At 41.6% G+C, this 17,277-nt stretch overlaps 1 protein-coding gene across 4 annotated transcripts in view; it reads left to right on the top strand.

The window, feature by feature from the left end:
• SLC44A5 (solute carrier family 44 member 5) overlaps window positions 1-16,580 on the top strand; it is a 187,169-nt gene extending 170,589 nt beyond the window's left edge. For 3 of the 4 annotated variants that reach the window (XM_045027390.1, XM_045027392.1, XM_045027389.1), the window contains exons 19-22: window positions 5,187-5,257; window positions 7,724-7,812; window positions 8,697-8,781; window positions 11,179-16,580. In XM_045027390.1, the coding sequence (XP_044883325.1) occupies window positions 5,187-5,257; window positions 7,724-7,812; window positions 8,697-8,781; window positions 11,179-11,291 (358 nt within the window). In that variant the 3' untranslated portion in view covers window positions 11,292-16,580. The remainder of the gene's footprint in view (window positions 1-5,186; window positions 5,258-7,723; window positions 7,813-8,696; window positions 8,782-11,178) is intronic. The other variant, XM_045027391.1, reaches the window with a different exon arrangement.
• Window positions 16,581-17,277: the final 697 nt, after the last annotated feature.

Genomic DNA, 17,277 nt, shown 5'->3' with positions numbered 1-17,277 from the left:
ATAATGCAATGCACCATGGGTAGGTATCCCAATGTGCAACCCACCACCATCCAGCACACTGTCTTTTGGGGAGATTAGGCAATGCAGGGTTGGGCAGACATAAGTCACATGGGTGATTGGGGCCAGGGGTCAAGTTCCCAGCGTGCAGTTGTCTCCGTCCCATAATGTCACTTGTATCCCATAATTTTCTTGCCCCTTTTTAAAACTCCCACAAACTTGTGCAGCCCTCCTCTCAGTTTGCCCTCTCTGATGGAAGCATGGAGCCTAAACAGCTCTGCACTATTGTCATAAGCATTGCAAGCATAGGATGCACGATCCTCCAGCATTTGCAGAGCCATAAGAATAACCAAATCAGGGCAGAACATGACAATTTCTTGGAGGACAGGTTGCTGTGAGACATAGCAAGAACCATTTCAGGGTTGTTGGTGGCATTCATGGAGGAGCTGCAGATGGTGGAGTGCCACTTCTGAGCTTGAGAAACTAGCACTGAGTGGTGGGATAGCATCATAATGCAGGCTTGGGATGATGAGCAGTGGCTGCAGAACTTTTGGATGCACAAGGCCACATTCCTGGATCTGTGTGCTGAGCTGACCCCAGCACTCCAGCGCAGGGACATCAGAATGAAAGCTACGCTGACAGTGAAGAAGTGAGTGGCAATGGCACTGTGGAAACTTGCAATGCTGGATTACTCAGTGGGAAATCATTTCAGAGTTGGCAAATCCATCGTGGGGGACATTGTCATGCAAGTGTGCAGGGCCATTAATTGTCTCCTCCTGGCAATATGCAGGACACAGTGGATGGATCTGCAGCAAAGGGGTTCCTGAAGTGCAGTGGAGCAATAGATGGCACACATGTCCCTATTTTGGCACCAGACCACCTTGCCACAGAGTACATCAACAGAAAGGGCTACTTTTCTATAGTTATGCAAGCATTGGTTGATCACCAGGGATGCTTCACTGACATCAGTGTGGGCTGATCAGGGAAGATGCATGACACTAGCATCTTTCAGAGCACAGGACTGTTCAGAAAGCTAGAAGCAGGGACTTTCTCTCTTGACCAGCAGATTACGATTGACAATATTGAAATACTTGTAGTGGTCCTGGGGTACCCAGCCTATCCCTTGCTCCCCTTGGTAGCACCAAGGAAAGATTCAACTACTGGCTCAGCAGGTGCAGAATGACAGTAGAATGCACTTTTGGTAGATTGAAAGGATGCTGGCATTGTTTACTCATACTATTGAATCTCAGTGGAAAAAAACCCATCCCAGTGGTTTTAGCTGCCTGTGGTGTCCTACATAATATCTGTGAAGAAAAGTGGAAAAGTTGCCACCAGGATGGAGAGCAGAGGTGGAGCAGCTGTCTGCTGAGTTTGAACAGCCAGACACAAGGGCTATTAGAGAAGCTCAGCATGGAGCTATAGGGCTCAGGGAAGCTTGGAAGAGCACTTTAACAGCAACCAACAATGATGGGTTGTGGTGTACTGTGCTCTACCTGGCCCTGCTGTTCTGAGGCCTGTTAGGAGTTGTATGGTGCTTGGTGCACATCTATGAATATAACACTGTCAATGCACCTATTAATTTTTACAGTGTACATTTGTGATTATTAGCCTGTGTATGTCACTGGTCCTAAGAGTTGTATCACACTATACAACAAGTGGCTGCTTTCAGAACTCCTAGGCACTCTGCAGCATATGCTGTGAACTAATAAAGATTAATTATTTTCGAGTTTTGTTTAGTAACAAAACTAGTGCAAAGAAAAATCTGTGCAATCTAACAGCAAATACATTAAGAACTTAATAAATTAATGGATCAGAACTTAACAAGGGGAAAGAACATTCATGTCCATTTTACCTACACATACTGCAACTGTGGATTTCACAGGTCAGTTTATGTGATGCTGTGGTTGTCCTTAATGTCCCCTGGGGTGAAGTGATGGGGTAGGGATATGGCCCCTGACACCACCTGGAATGTTGAGGGGAATATAGGGAGATGCTGTAATGGAGTTTTCTGTGGACTGCAAAGGGAGGTGATCCTGTGATTGTTGAATCTGTAGCATCTGGAGAAGTGCCATTATGTCCTGCTGAATCTCCCTCTCCTGGGACTCTTGGCCCAAAACCCTGTATGATCTTTCCTTCTCCAGGATGTCTGCCATGTTTACCTTCCAGGCCCTTTGCCATGATATGATTCACTGACTTGCAGGATCTCACTGAACATGTCATCCCTAGTCCTCTTCTTTCTCTTCTGTAAGTGGCTCAGGCATTCCATGGGTATGGAAGGGGAAACCCCTCAAGACCACAACAGCAGTAGCTGCAGATAAAACATACAGAGGTACTATTGTCAATATAGTCACAATGGAAAGCGAAAGTTAAGAGTCAGAACTTCCCCCTTTCCTTGTTAAACCAGACATGCTTGTGCACACTTCTGCTGTAGGGTACTTGTGCATGGCACCACTCACAGCACTGGCCAGAGTGAGTAAGGCCCACAAGGGGGAGGGAAATGAGGAGGAAATTTCTCGGTTGCATGAAACTATACGTATAGGGCAATAGCACACTTACCTGAGGTTCTTTCCCCTGCATTGGGCTCGTCCATGCTCAACTGCCAGGACTGACTGGATGGGTGGAGTCTCAAACAGGTCCTGGCTTGTGCCATAGCTGGATCTCCTGGTCACATGTCCCCCATCCTCCTCCATCTCCTCCTCACTGTTCACACCAGGATCCCGTGACTTGGGCTCCTTGGAGGTATCCACAAGGTGTTCTGCAGGGTGGTAGTGGGGTCTTTGCCGAGTTCAGCATGCAGCTCTTTGTAAAAATGGCAGGTCTGTGGCTCAGCACCAGATGGACAGTTTGTCTCCCTGGCCTTCTGATATGCCTGCTGCAGTTCCTTTGCTTTCACAAGGCACTGCGGCTGATCCCTGTTGTACCCCTTCTCCTGCATCCCCTGAGCAATCTGCTCATAGATATTCATGTTTCTGTGACTGGTCCATAGCTGTGCTTGCACAGCGTCTTCTTCCTACAGGCCAGGAGATCCAATATCTCCTGTCTACTCCAAGCCTGAGCGCATCTGGAGTGTGTAGCCGGCATGGCCAGCTGGGCAGTTGCACACAACAATGGAGAACTGCTAGGTGTGCTCACCAGGCTGGATAATCAGGAAAACGCATTTCAAAAATGTGCAGGATTTTAAAGGGGAAGGAGACCTTCCGGTTTCAATGATCCTGGGCAATGAAGCTATCAATTGTGACCAGAGCAGTCAGTGTCTGGCATTGTGGTACAGCTGCTGGAGGTCTGTTGTTTGACATAAGTAACAGTCACATTGCATCGACCTCAGTACATCGACCATGGCTCACCACTGCTCATTGCTGTAACAAGCCACTTAGATCAGCGGGAGACAAATTTAAATCTAGATACATGCACAACTAGGTCAATGCAAGGTGGCTTATGTCAGCCTAACTATGTAGTGTGGACAAGGCCTGTAGCTTGAAAGCTTGTCTCTTTCACCAACAGAAGTTGGTGCAATAAAAGATATTACCTCACCCACCTTGTCTCTTTAGTAAATTTCGTGGCAGAGGTCTGAGATCAGATCAGCGGTCTAATGTATTTTTCACAAGAGTACAGTGCGGGATACTGAAAGGTAGCCCCAGAGGTATGTGTCTCGGGGGGAGTTTGGAGAGCAAGCCTGACTTGCAGGTCCGGCGCAACCCATTAGGCGACCTAGGCAGGGCGCTAACATTTGGGGGGCGGTGACCACGGCAGCAGGATCTTTGGCCACCCCAGTCGTTGGCAGTATGTTGAGGGCTGGACCTTCCGCCGCCTCTGTCGGGGGCGCCATTTCGGGGGCAGGACCTTCCACTGCCTAGTGCACCAAAAAAGCTGGCGGCACTCCTGCTGACTTGTACTCACCCTGCAGCAGCAGCTCTTGTCTGCAGAGCTGGGCATTACAACCTGGCACACCAGGGTCGCAGCACTATTTAGGTTTGGCCTGTCCGGCCCTCCGTAGATGAAGGCAGATGGGCCCAACCTGATTGGTACTGTGATGCCGTACACCAGGTTGCAGCACTACTCGATTTGGGGCCTAGTCAAATATGTTTTTACAGCCATTTCCAAGACTTCACAGACTTTACTTAAATTCATGATTACCATGACCTCCATGACAAAATCATAGCCCTGGCTATCGCTTCCACTCCTCTCCCTTATGCTATTGCTCTTAATCACCAAGAGCAATAGCTAGGAGCCAGGCAAATCTTGTATTATTTTGAATTAGGATTTTCTACTCTGTATAGTCTAGCTCTAATTCCTAACTCTGACAGGCTAATGATGGTTTGTTTCCTTTAATTGGGTTGTTGAATGTTTATTTCATGCTGGTACATTACATTACCATATTCATAGCCTTCATTGTTGTCAAGTGTCTCACAATACAAGTCTCAATTCCATGCCATGAGTCAGGCAGGATTTTGATCAGAGGCTCCCTTCTATAAGCCCCCATTCTGGCTTCCTTTCCTTCCTGTTGTTTTCAGTCTGATTACAAGGAAGACTGAGCAATGCAGACTTACTGTCAATTTTTCTGACTCCTAGCATTCATTCACCTGGGGCTGATTCCCTGCTTTGAGATTGCCCCCTGCTGTGCTGAGACACCTCAACAAAGCCTTGAGGTTTCAGTGCATTCTGAAAGCAGAGACCATGTGGCTAGCAAGGAGTGAATGAAATGGACAAAAGTCTACTGACAGCATGTACAAATGCTGGGTCTCCTACGTTTTGGTGCCCAGTTCACCTCCTGCTAGGGCTGGCCTGCCCAGGGTCCTGCTGTGAAGAAAAGGAGAAATATGCTAATTTCTTTATCAACAGAGCAACACCCAATTAATAGTTTTCAAATGCTGTCAGCAGTTTTGCTGTCATATGGCCCTGTTCAGCAATGTGCTGAGTGCTCTCACCTCTCCTTGATTTCGTTAGAAGTCAAAGGTCCTTAGCCCCTCACAAGACTGGGCATTTAATAATCAGAATTCTAAAATGCTACCCTCCTGTATTGTCTCCATGTTGATTTCTTGCATTGTTATATTGTTGGCCAAAGGACCAGTTCAAGACAATGACCTTTCTGAGCCAATTTCATCAACTTTCCATGGATTTCATGGAATATGAAAAGAGTAGAGATGTTCTGTTTTGAGGTGCTCAAACACCGTTTGTCCTCTGTTGAATAGAGTTGCGGTGCTGGACAAAGTTACAGATTTCTTGTTGTTCCTTGGGAAACTTCTCGTTGCTGGTGGTGTAGGTAAGTCAGTTATGTCAATGTAATGTTGATTCTTATTCCCTACTAGCCTAGTATGTGCTAAACTTCTGTGCTCAGACAACACGTCAAGGACGTGCTCTTGCAAACCTTGATACCATAAGCACTAATCACATGAGCAAAGAATTGCAGGATTGAGCCCAAAGAAGCATGTTTTCCCTCTCCTTTTTCATCTTACTTTGTGCATTTGACAGTATTTTTTGTATAGTCATGTAACAGGTCGGACTCACCCCTGCGGCGCCTCCTACTGGTTGCTCTGGGGAATTAGCTCTATTCCAGCCTGGAGCGCCCTCTGCAGGCCGGTGATCCACCTGTTTGCTACTGTCCCGAGTCCCTCCCAGGACCCCGGTGCCTCTTTAACCTGTAACTGGGTTTCCCCCTCCCCAGGGAACCCCCACCTTCTATCCCCACCTTGCCTCAGTGTATGGCTACTGCCAGTCATTATCTAGCCCCACACTCTGGGGCAGACTGCAGTATCAGCCAACTCATCCCTGGCAAGGAGGGTTTGGACCTGCTGCTTTGGCCTACCCCTGGGCTGCCCTCTGCAACCCCCAGTACCTGTTAGCCCAATTCTAGGCTGCAGCCTGGGGCTTTCCAGGCTGGAGCTCCCCAGCTCCTCAGCCTTTCCCCAGCCCTGCTTCACTCAGGTACCTTCTCTCTAGTTTCCAGCAGCCAGGCCCATCTCCCTCTGAAGGCAGAGAGAGACTGCCTGGGCTCCTGCCTCATAGCCTTTTACAGGGGCCAGCTGTGGCCTGATTGGGGTGTGGCCCAGCTGCGGCTACTTCCCCAATCAGCCCAGCTTGAGAGCAGCAGCTCTCAAGCCCTGCCAAGCTGCTTTCAAACCCCTTCAAACCCCGGAGCAGGGATCCACCCTGCTACAAGTCACTTCCACTGTTCTCGTGTGGGTGTGTGATGGCTGCCATCTTAGTTGACACACTGGGGATTGAACTGGGGACCTCCAGAACTAAAAGCATAAACCTCTACACCTTGAACTAAAGTAGTTTGCCTTGGACTGTAACAGACTCATATCCTCTGCGGATCTGGCAGAGAGGGGAACCTGTAGTATACCATCCCCAGTGTGTTACAGGTGCACATTCTTTCTCAGACCGTGCAAGAGGGTATTTATCAGCAGCAACAGCAGCACTGTAACTGAAACTGAACTGTCAGCAAGCTGCTTGCAAGTGTGTGTACGGAGAGATGGGGTGGGCCTGAGCATCTTTTGTAGTGTTGCATTCAGGCCTATTCAAAGGACCCTTCCAAACACAAGCCAGGGAGCAGACAAAACCTAACGTTTTTACAGTTTTTCCTTTCATACTAATAAAAGTCAGTACATACTGTTCAGTGTGCTGCGGCAGAAAACTGATTTTTTTTTAATTGGTCCATTTCAAAAATTCAAGTTGACTGTGTCCCCATCAAGCCTTTTAAACTTTTCACGTTTCAAAACATGATTTCATTGATGCCATCTTTTATATTTTGTGTATTTTTTTTTTAAAAATCCTAAATGGATTATTTTTTTACCAGCAGACGAAAATTAGAATTGAGACCAAATCTGCAATGTTTTTGTCATTACTATAGACTGACTTTCAAAATGGGAAGGCAAATGTGATTTGAAACTCTCTCTGAAATGTAAAAAGCAGCAAAGAGTCCTGTGGCACCTTATAGACTAACAAATATATTGGGGCATAAGCTTTTGTGGGTGAATACCCACTTTGTCAGACACAGTATTCACCCACGAAAGCTTATGCCCCAATACATCTGTTAGTCTATAAGGTGCCACAGGACTCTTTGCTGCTTTTTACAGATCCGGACTAACACGGCTACCCCTCTGATACTTGTCTCTGAAATGTGAGCCATGAAATGCTGAAATCGATTCATGTTTTCCTCCTCCTTAAGGATACATTCTATAGGATAATTCATTAACATGCCTTTTCTGTTCTGCGTAGCACAGATATGATGATGAATGAATTTATGTAGCTCTAGATTTATCATTAAGTGTATTTATCAATAGCTATGCCATTTCTATTTTTAATCTCAAATAGTTAAATATTCATCCAAGAGGTGAAAGCTAAAGCCACAGGCTTTTGCTCACCTATGTCTTTTAATTTATTTTTGTTCAAGATCAGTCTGATGGTCTTTTTTATGATCATATATTTTATTGTATCATATATTCTTATTTATTAGTTTTGATATAAAACCCAGTCTGACTCATGAAATAAAACAATTGAGTCAAGTCTTCCTGGCCCCACAAGTATCTTTATGATAAGGCATTTATATGCCATTTCTGTTCTAGTCAGAATACAGATCCTGGGGATAATTGATATCTAGAGATTTATTGCTCAGAACCTCCTGAGTCTGTTTTCAGCTGTTCTTGTCTTACCCATTCCTCATGAGTGTTGAAGTCCCAGATAGCTATGTGAATAAGTAATGGCCTGTGCTCTGTGCTTCTTACAGGTGTTCTAGCCTTCTTTTTCTTCACACACAGAATACCAGTGTTCACACAAGAAACACCAACATTAAATTACTACTGGGTACCCCTGTTGGTAAGGATGCAGTTTACATTCTTAGGACACTGTGGGAGTTTTGAGGGGCAGCTCTGGGTCAGTTCTTGGGGAGCACTTACTGGCAACTGCATCTCCACCATCCTGTCAATGGGCGCAGCATCCTCTTCTGTGGCTAGCCAGCTCTGCCAAACTCCATCCCTCCCTGACTCAGTTCAGGTAGCTTTGTACCATTATGGTGCTGCAGTGAGCCTCAAGGGACTTGCACCTTCTCTGTGCAGGAGAATTAGGCTCCATGCCAGCTCTGCACAAACCTCCACACACAGCACTGGGGTAGACGATGGGGAACCAATTGCAGCATGTCTTCCTAAAGGATGAGGTCTACAGAGCAGAGAGAAAGCACTTGGCTCCTATGTAGGGTGACCAGATGTCCCAATTTTATAGGGACAGTCCCGATTTTTGGGTCTTTTTTTCTTATATAGGCTCCTATTACCCCCCACCCCCTGTCCCGATTTTAAACATTTGCTATTTGGTCATCCTACTCCTATGTAAATCTTTTCCCTGTGGATTCCCTCATAGATCTGGGGATAGCTGCAGGTTGGGTGGTGGGCCCTCTCTCTTGAAGGGGCAATCTGAGAGAACTCCATGAACTGAAACAGAGTTTCTTAGCCCTTTTGTGGGTTTTCCTGCACTAGGAACAACATGATTCCAAGTTGCCATCTTAGAAATTGGTAACAGGTGTATGTCACCACACAGTGACTTTAATCTGTGATCTTTTGCCTCAGCAGCAAGACTACTGCAGAATTATGAAACTGTAAATAAATCCTTTCCTGTTGGTTTAACAGACTAAGTTTTTGTTTGTTCTTGTTCTTTGAGGTGATGTTGCCATGATGGTGTCAAATGTATGTGTTTGGGTTTTTTTGCAGACTGTCATTATTGGCTCTTACCTAATTGCACATGGGTTCTTCAGTGTCTATGCAATGTGCGTTGATACGCTTTTCCTCTGCTTTTGTAAGTATCGAGTTCTCTTTCATTGACACTCTTCTTCTGATGACATGCAGGTAAAGAGTCATCTTGTCAGTTTCCTTACAGAATTCATGTGACATGCTGGCATATTGTGGGAACAAGGAATTGCTGCTGTTCTTAATACAGGCCGTTTAATTTTAGTACCGAGGGGCTTGTAAAGCTCAGTGATCAGATATGCCTTCATTAGCCTATTTGCCAAGCTAATGAAATGTATCTGGGGCTCACTGGGGCATCTAGCTTTTTGTTTATTAAATGTTTCCTAATTTTTACTAACACTTTGCTTCTGGGTGTTTTGTAACCAGACTTGTCCAGCGACAATTCACTCACATGTCTTACTAATGCCAATGGGCTTTGCACTCAGGTGTTCTTCTCCAGCAAATGCTTTTATGTGGCTGATAAAAGGCTAATGTCCTTTTGGTTTCATACTAATAACGACAAAAGCTTCATGCTGACTTAACATGAAATTACCTTAAAATACCATTTTAAAACTGTCAGTCTCTTGTGACTCCATAACAAACAGTTGCTGACTCTTGAAAGGGAGACGGTTCGGGGCATGTTTGACTTCTTGTTCAGAGGATGCTCAAATTACCAGAGAAATCAATTGGTCTCAGTTTGGACCCTAATTATAAGAACAAGGTGTGCTCACTAAAGGCAACTCATTCCATTTGTGAGACTTAATAAAATTTTGGATTTTATTGTAATGGGAGCAGTAGAGTAGACCTTGGCAGGTCAGAGCAGGAGTACATTGCATTGGTCAACATTGCATCTGGTTGTATTATTTGACTGTGTTAACTAGTCAAATAGTCCCTATGGCCAAGGGTTCCTAAGTGCACGTTGTGGCAGTGGGACCTTGAGGCACGTAAGCACGACTAAGGGCTTAATCGCCTCCCCCACCTCCATCTGGATAAATTCTCTAACTCCTCTGAAATCTAGCCCCATTGTTAGAAACAAAGTAGTGAATTGGACCCCAAGCTCAACCCTTGCTGCCTGGAGCCTCCGTTCCCTTGGAACAGGCCAGAACGCCAGTGACACAGGACTTGGAGCACACTGGCATGTGGGGGACACAGAATAAAGTAAATCAGAACCATTTCCTGACCACCTTCTACCACCTTTAATAACCATCTATATTTATTTATTGCAGTGGGCCCTGTTTCTCCTTTCACAGCAGTGTAAATCAGGAATAATCCACTGATGTGAGAGAGGAATCAGAGGGGAGGTGTTTAGAGGCTCACAAGAATCAATCAGTTTCCTTCTCCATTTGATCACAAGACTTAGATGCACTAGCAGTTTTACTTGGAGCAGAGAATTAGCTGTCAGGAGGCATGAATTTTTTTATTTTGAGCTGTGCCAGTGACTCATTGTGTGACATTTAGGCTGAATCCTGCAAAATGATCTGCACAAGCAGCCCCATGCAGATCACATGGCTCGACGTCTCATTTTCCCTATCAGTAAAATGTTCATCTATCTTTGCAAACTGTTTGGGATCCTTGCATGAAAGTGTCTGTACATACATGCAAAAGATTACAGTTTATTAGTGCAGTCGAGGCACAGCAAATCTATTCAGTCTTGAGCATTCTTTAGAAGAGGACAAATCATTCTTTTATAATCTGAGGTATAATATTAATAACCACCAGTAACTCATGTCACAGCTCTGAAGATATCTCCTAGTTTTCATTAGTTCATTCACTGTTTAATGTCTCTTTTGGGGGAGAGGGAAAGTAGAAGGAAATGCATTAAAATTAATGGGAAAATTAATATTTTCTTGTAGGTTTCTTTCCTTGTATGGCAAAACTCTGAGTCTCCATGCCATTATTCAAAACTTACATTCCACTCTGCTTCCCATGTCATATACAGCTGTGTATTATGGGAGCAAAACTGTGCACTTATGGGGTCAGATTTTCAAAAGAGCTCTGCTTCCTTTTAGGGATGGATTTTCAAAAGTGCTCAAAACCCAGTAGTTTCTTGTATGACACTTTTGGCCAGATTTTCAAAAAACTAAACACCCACAATACCAGGCTCTTCTGGCCCTAGTTGTGTGTGCTGAGCCCTTCTGAAAATTCCAGTGCAATTTTTAAACAAAAGAACTGGAAGAATTAAAAGGATTGATGTGCATAACTTTAGAATGTCAGTGTAGCCATCCACTGATGTTTGTCTGTTTTGGTGTAAAACCTCCTCTGATTTGGAAAAAAGTGGAACTTGGTGCTTTTTCCAGTGTCCACCAGCAACTTAACAGCGCAGCTAAATTGTCTGGTATCAGATTTTCTAATGTTGTTTTTTCTGCTTTTTCCCTTGTTCAATTCTCTACCCTTTTATGTTTGTTCTTTTTTTGTTTGATTGCACTGCTGCTTGCTGCTTTGGCTGCTTTTGCTGATGCAAATTCAGGTGAAGATTTGGAAAGAAACGATGGATCCACAGCAAAACCATACTACATGTCAGCTAGCCTGCACCGAATTCTGGGAAAGAAGGAACTAAGCCCTAAGAAGGCAATGGGATAACTTTAAAAAATTGCTGGAAATCAAAACAATGTCACTTTTAAGTGGGATATGTATAAACTAGGCAAAAGTTAAAACTGTAAATGATGCTTCTGGTTGATGGGTGATTCTTTTTCTTTTTGCTTGTATCTAAAATCATTAGCAATTTGGTAACATCTAACTAGATAGGGAAATGCTTAAATTAAGAGCTGTGAAACAAGGCCACGTTTTAGTTTATAGAGTGCCTATGAAAAAGGAAAATGTAAATTTGAATCATTTTTTATCCATAGCTAATGGTGTTTTAATAACTTTTGTAACACAGGTTGCTGTTTCAAATGACAGCTGTTTTGATAACATTTCTTTTTTTATAAGTGTATCTTTGTAAACGATATTCAGGCAATTTTTGAAAGCACTACAATGTAACCTAATTAGCCATAAAAATAGATCAAGAGACTCTAGCAAACCAGCAGATGGTACTAAATTTGTAAATATGGTGCTATGGTTGTATTTTTACTGTACAAGCTGGTTGACAGCTATTTAAACTGTGATTATATATGTACTAATAGTTCCCTACATAGATCTTTTGATCACCTCCTTTACAAACCGTATATGTTAATAAATGAGAAAGGGTATCACACAGGTTCAGTCTCAAAGAAGGTAGGTAGAGTAGACTACAGCTAAAACTGCTTTATAGTGAAATCTGTTGTAACAAAATTCCTTTTAGAACAGAAGTTGGGTTAAACATTAACCTCCATTGAAGGAGTGTTCCACTGTACTTGAAGAACATGGTTTGTGGTTCCCGCAAACTTTCTATTTCCATCTGGTGCAAGATGAAATATGTATAGCTCTCAGCTGATGTGAATGGGAGATGCCCTTGTATTAGTATCCCCTGTGCCTAATGGTTCTATGATTTTATTCTACATGATGTTGAGGTTGAGCTCCACCTGCAGTATGGAAAGGAAAAACTGAAATGCAGCCATTTTCCTTAGAGGCAGGTCTTCATGGCCCTCTATAAGCTCCAATGAATTCTTATTTCCTGTGTCCATCCAGGTGGGCTTCCTCCCTACTTCCACAGGCTGAATGCATTGTCTCTGTGGGACTCTCAGCTCCTGTTAGCCCATGGAATAAGTGGCCAGGGCTAGAAATAAAATCTGAGTCTCTCACCTGATAAAGCAGAACACTAACTATTTAGACCAAGGAGCCAGGGTTTGTTTAGTGTATGTTTAAATCATTAAAACTGCATGGTTATAAATGCAAAGACTAGTAGTAGCTTTATACTATTGGTGTAATACGTATTAGTATTACACTAAGGGCTTATCTACATGGTGCCAGCAAAGCATACTAGAGGGGTGTGATTTGTAAAGCATTTTAATGTGTTGCACCCTAACTGCCCTGTGTAGACCTGTTGATACACTGTAAAAGGACTATGTTAAGGCAAACTAGGTACCTTTTAGAGCACACCAGCAGGGTCTACACGGGGCTGTTAGAATGTAATACGTTAGAGGGTTTTATAAATCACACCCATCTGGTGCTGTGTAGGCAAGCCCTAAAACCCAAATTCTGCAAGGCTTCTGTGCATGGAACTACCACTGAAGTCAATGACAGTTCCACTTGTGCAGGGCTCACAGGATCAGCCCTACATTTTATCTGAGCATAATGAAGAGTAATACAAAGAATACATGATTACTGTAAGTAGGCGGAATGGGGTAACCTTTCAAGGTGATGTTACTTTTGTGAATGGGGATAAAAATACTTTAACCTATTTAAATACTAATGTAGAATAATTGTTGTAAAGTTTAAGGGGGCCCAATGGGCCAGCGTCCCATGAGCATCCAGAGATCCAAAGCCAGTGAGGCTACGTTCTAACTTTCATTGGCTACAGAATTTTGAATTAAGTATTCCATGGCAGTCCACTTAACCAGGGTAGAATTGGCAACATCATCCAGCTTTGTTGCTATTACAGAAATTGAGCTCCTGGAGTTCAATGAGAACCTCAGCGTCAGAACACAGGAGCAGGTTCTTTTCCAGTTTGCTGAAGATTCACTCATATGGGAAAGAATTTTTAAGAGCCCATACTTTGCTCTTTGGAGGACAGCTCCATTCCCAAGGTCAACCAAGAAACAAGAGTTGGTATAATACAACAGAGATTAAAGGAGGGCCTTCCTTCATCCTGCACTTGGGTGAATGGGAGGGGAGCAGGAAGTTCCCATCATGCCTAAGTAATTTTGTGTATTAATACTAGCCATAGGTTGAATCAGTTGACTACAGATGAGTTATTCCACCCATATGTTTGGAGTAACTCCTGGGGAATGGAAGGATCTTGAGATCACGTGGCCTATACTTTCAAAAGTGACTAGCGCTTTTGAAGGCCTTGATTTTTGAGTGTCCATCTTGAGACACTTTAACGGAGCCTGGCTTTCAGAAAGTGCTGAACACCCGCTCTTTGAAAACCAGGCTCTCTTACAAGGCTTTTCAAATTGGGTATCCAAAAATTGAGAAGCAAAAATGCAAGGTTCTTTTGAAAATTTAGGCTAGAATGAACTGTTTGGGCTGTGTGCAATCATTCCATCACCTGCTGATCTGCTATTCTGGATCAGGCCCCAATGTAATATAGGATGGTACTGTAATTAGTTCATTAATTGGCACCTAGAAAGACTGAGCAGAGCCATCTATAGTTCTGCAGTGGATTGAAGAGTTTTACTGGGTGCTCTACTGAAAAAGCGTATTTCTGAGTACAGTGCGCTTTTTGCCATATGAATGTAACTGTAGAGTTTAATATGACATAATAGAATATGAATATGACATAATAGAAATAGTAATAATAGTCATATGATTAGAAGTTTTTTTAATAAACCTATGCATTTGCTAGAAGAATTTCTAAAAGTTTTAAACTGAATTGTTTATATACCATATATATATATTATAAAGTTCCTCCATTCATTACTATTTTGTGAGAATTAATTTAGACTATAAATGAACAGTGTTTCTGAGAAGAGCATTTAAAAGCCATTTTTTAAAATGAAGCAATTAAGAGAACTGTGAAAATGCAAAGCAATATCGCTTAAATTCTGTAGTCAATCAGCTGAAATACTTTTTAAAATTATTTAAAATTAAAATGGGTAAAAGAGAACTGAATATTTTGGAATTATGTAGGCAGAAATTAATACAAATATTAATTTGCAAATTAAATGATACTTTTAAAAGAATGTTTAAGGTGGATTATTATAATGATTCCTAACTAATCCTTTAGGCCAAATTCTGCCAATTTATGACCTACGCAGTCCCAGTGAATTCAGTGAATTTGGCACTTTACTCTGTTATTTGCTTTAACATGAAGATAAAACTTAATTACTATGTATTTCCTCACTTTAGGGAGGTGGAATATTGGGCTAAGTATGGTATGTTAAGATTGTTTATTATATAGGTTTTGATCCTACACCCACTGAAGTCAGTGGGAAAATTCCCATTGATTTCAAAGGGTAGAGACAGGCCCATATAGTGACAAAAGGCTGATTATTATTCCAGCTGTTTACAGTGTAACAAAATGCCAAAACATCAAGTATTGAAATAAACCTAGAAAGCTAAGAGAGCCGTTGTGCATTAAGAGTTCAGTAGGTGGTGCTATTACTTTTCTTATTGTACTGCTTTGATCATTTACTTTGTGCCATTCTTCCTCCTAGTGGAAGATTTAGAAAGACATGATGGCTCTGCAGAAAGACCCTATTATATGAGTAAATCTCTCTTGAAGATTTTGAACAAGCAGAATGTAGAAATCAAGAGACATTAGAAAATACCCAATGTTGTAACCACCCAGTCGTGTTGGATTTAGTCCTGGTTTGATGCATTGTCTTCCCAACACAGTATTAATTGTTGGCTTTTATTTGCATGTTTTATACCAAAGCTTCTATGTAAAGCCATCAGAATTAGTAAGGAAACTGTTTAAAAGACAAAAAACGCAAGATGCAAACATTTTTATACTGAGATTTGTTTCTTTTTCAAGCTGTATTTAGCTTTTAATTCTAGTGGCTTGGATGTTTTGAAGATGCTGAATATTCTTTTAAATATAAGCATTTAAAAATATGAAATGTTTTCCTGTTGCATATTGTGGTATAAGACAGTAAAAAGATTTCAGAAATCATCATATTAAGCTTATTCTAAAAAGAGAGTCTTTAAATATCCTAAAAATAAATGATCATAAAAATGATTAGACTTAACAGATTGTCTCTGTATTGTAGTATAGAACTTCAGTCTTTAAACTATTGCCAGTCACCCAGTCTGTACAACTGTGTCCTCTATGACAAAAGTGCCTTACTGGCTATTATTATTACCCAGCTTATATTTTAAAGTTTACATACATAATTTAAACCATAAAATAAAAATTGCTAGATAGGAAAAACAAGACTCTTCCAGCTTAGTTGAAATGAAATGGTATAAAATCAACTGCATTTTAAATACATTTGACATTTTTGCTAAATACTGCAGCATGCATAATTTCCCTGTTACTGTTGTCAGGTCATAAGTATTTTATGCTCCGTAAAAGAGAATGGTTTTGTTGCAAGAAGAAAATCATGCAAGACTGTTTGGTCTGCTTTAGTAAACTTTTCTAAATCTAATTTAGGGGATGCTGAACTCTTTAACTGGGGGTCCTATTTTGTCTTCAGCTTCAGAGATAGCCCATTGTATTTAGATAATTGAGGGTAGAATTGGGCCCTTGGTATTTAAAATAGAATGAAAAGGGAAGATAGTAGATATCTGTTACACCAATGTTATATATGTTTTTTTAGGTTCCCAAATGTAAAGTAGATGCTTCATTTTAAGCCTGATTATTTACTATTCTGGAAGTGTTTTATAAATGACCTTTAATTTTCTAACTTTTGATACAGATTATTGGAATATAAGTGCTTCATGTTTAAAATTACTAGTGCTACTAATATAAAAACTGATTGTCCGTTACTATTTGTTACAGAAGGGTCCATAAGCATTTATCTCAAATAAGTACAAGTAAAATCACAAAAAGGCAATTTACAGGTTGAGAAATGAGAGAGAAGTAACTATCGTTTTCACTTATCACATTTTTCATTTTAATGTGACTTTTAGAGATTTATCATTTTCATGCCAAAACCAAACTAATGTGAGCACATGACAGTCTGAGCTCTAAAACCTGTTTGCTTCTGCTGTGCAGAAATATTGGGAATGTATTGTTTAAATATCTTTGATAACTAAAATGTTTAATATTTAATGAAATTTGTTGTTACTTATTGTTTTACAGCTCTTGGGGTATGTTCTAATAAAGATTTAGATATAAAAGAAGGATGCCTTTGTGCTGTTGCTTTTATTTACGTGTATGGCTTTTTAGGCAAATACCTTCATGAAAACTCACTGCAAAAATATTTTAGTTAGATTTATACCACACCACACAAGTGCACCCATCTCATGTCCTGGGTGCCACTGACATCTTGATACATCTCCTTAAATAAACAGACTCCAGCAATTACCTGCAGATAGCACAGCCCTGGCAGCAACATGATTATAATAAACCTCACCAGCAAAATCACTCCCAGAATGATGCATCATTGCAATGTGGCGATTAGGAGTATTCAGCTCTTGGCTCAATCCAAGAACTCTCCTTAATTTGATTTATTTATATGTGTTTTAGCACCTGTTTTTCAAGCCTCTTAGTACCTTGTACAACTTAAAAAAATATTAAAGGATCGATATCCATAACATGAAAGCTACTGGGCTGACACTGAAGTAAATGGGTGGTGAACCTGAAAACCTAGAGGTGATAGGAAGATTTAGTATTATTATTTATATTGCACTAGTGACGAGGTTTCTCAATCAAACACTGGGGCACACTGCAAACACATAACAGAGAGACAGATCCTGCCCAGAAGACCTTACAATCTTAAGTAAAAAGCCTAATGTCCTTATCATGAAAGGGATAGAAAATTCCAGTTAATATGGATGGACAAATTTCCCTTTAATAAAGTGGCAAAATTTCTGTGAGAAA

This window comes from Mauremys mutica, chromosome 8 (assembly GCF_020497125.1).
Source record: "Mauremys mutica isolate MM-2020 ecotype Southern chromosome 8, ASM2049712v1, whole genome shotgun sequence".
Classification (NCBI taxonomy): Eukaryota; Metazoa; Chordata; order Testudines; family Geoemydidae; genus Mauremys; species Mauremys mutica.
Note: the sequence above shows the minus strand (reverse complement) of the source record. Positions and strands in the feature narration are given on the sequence as shown.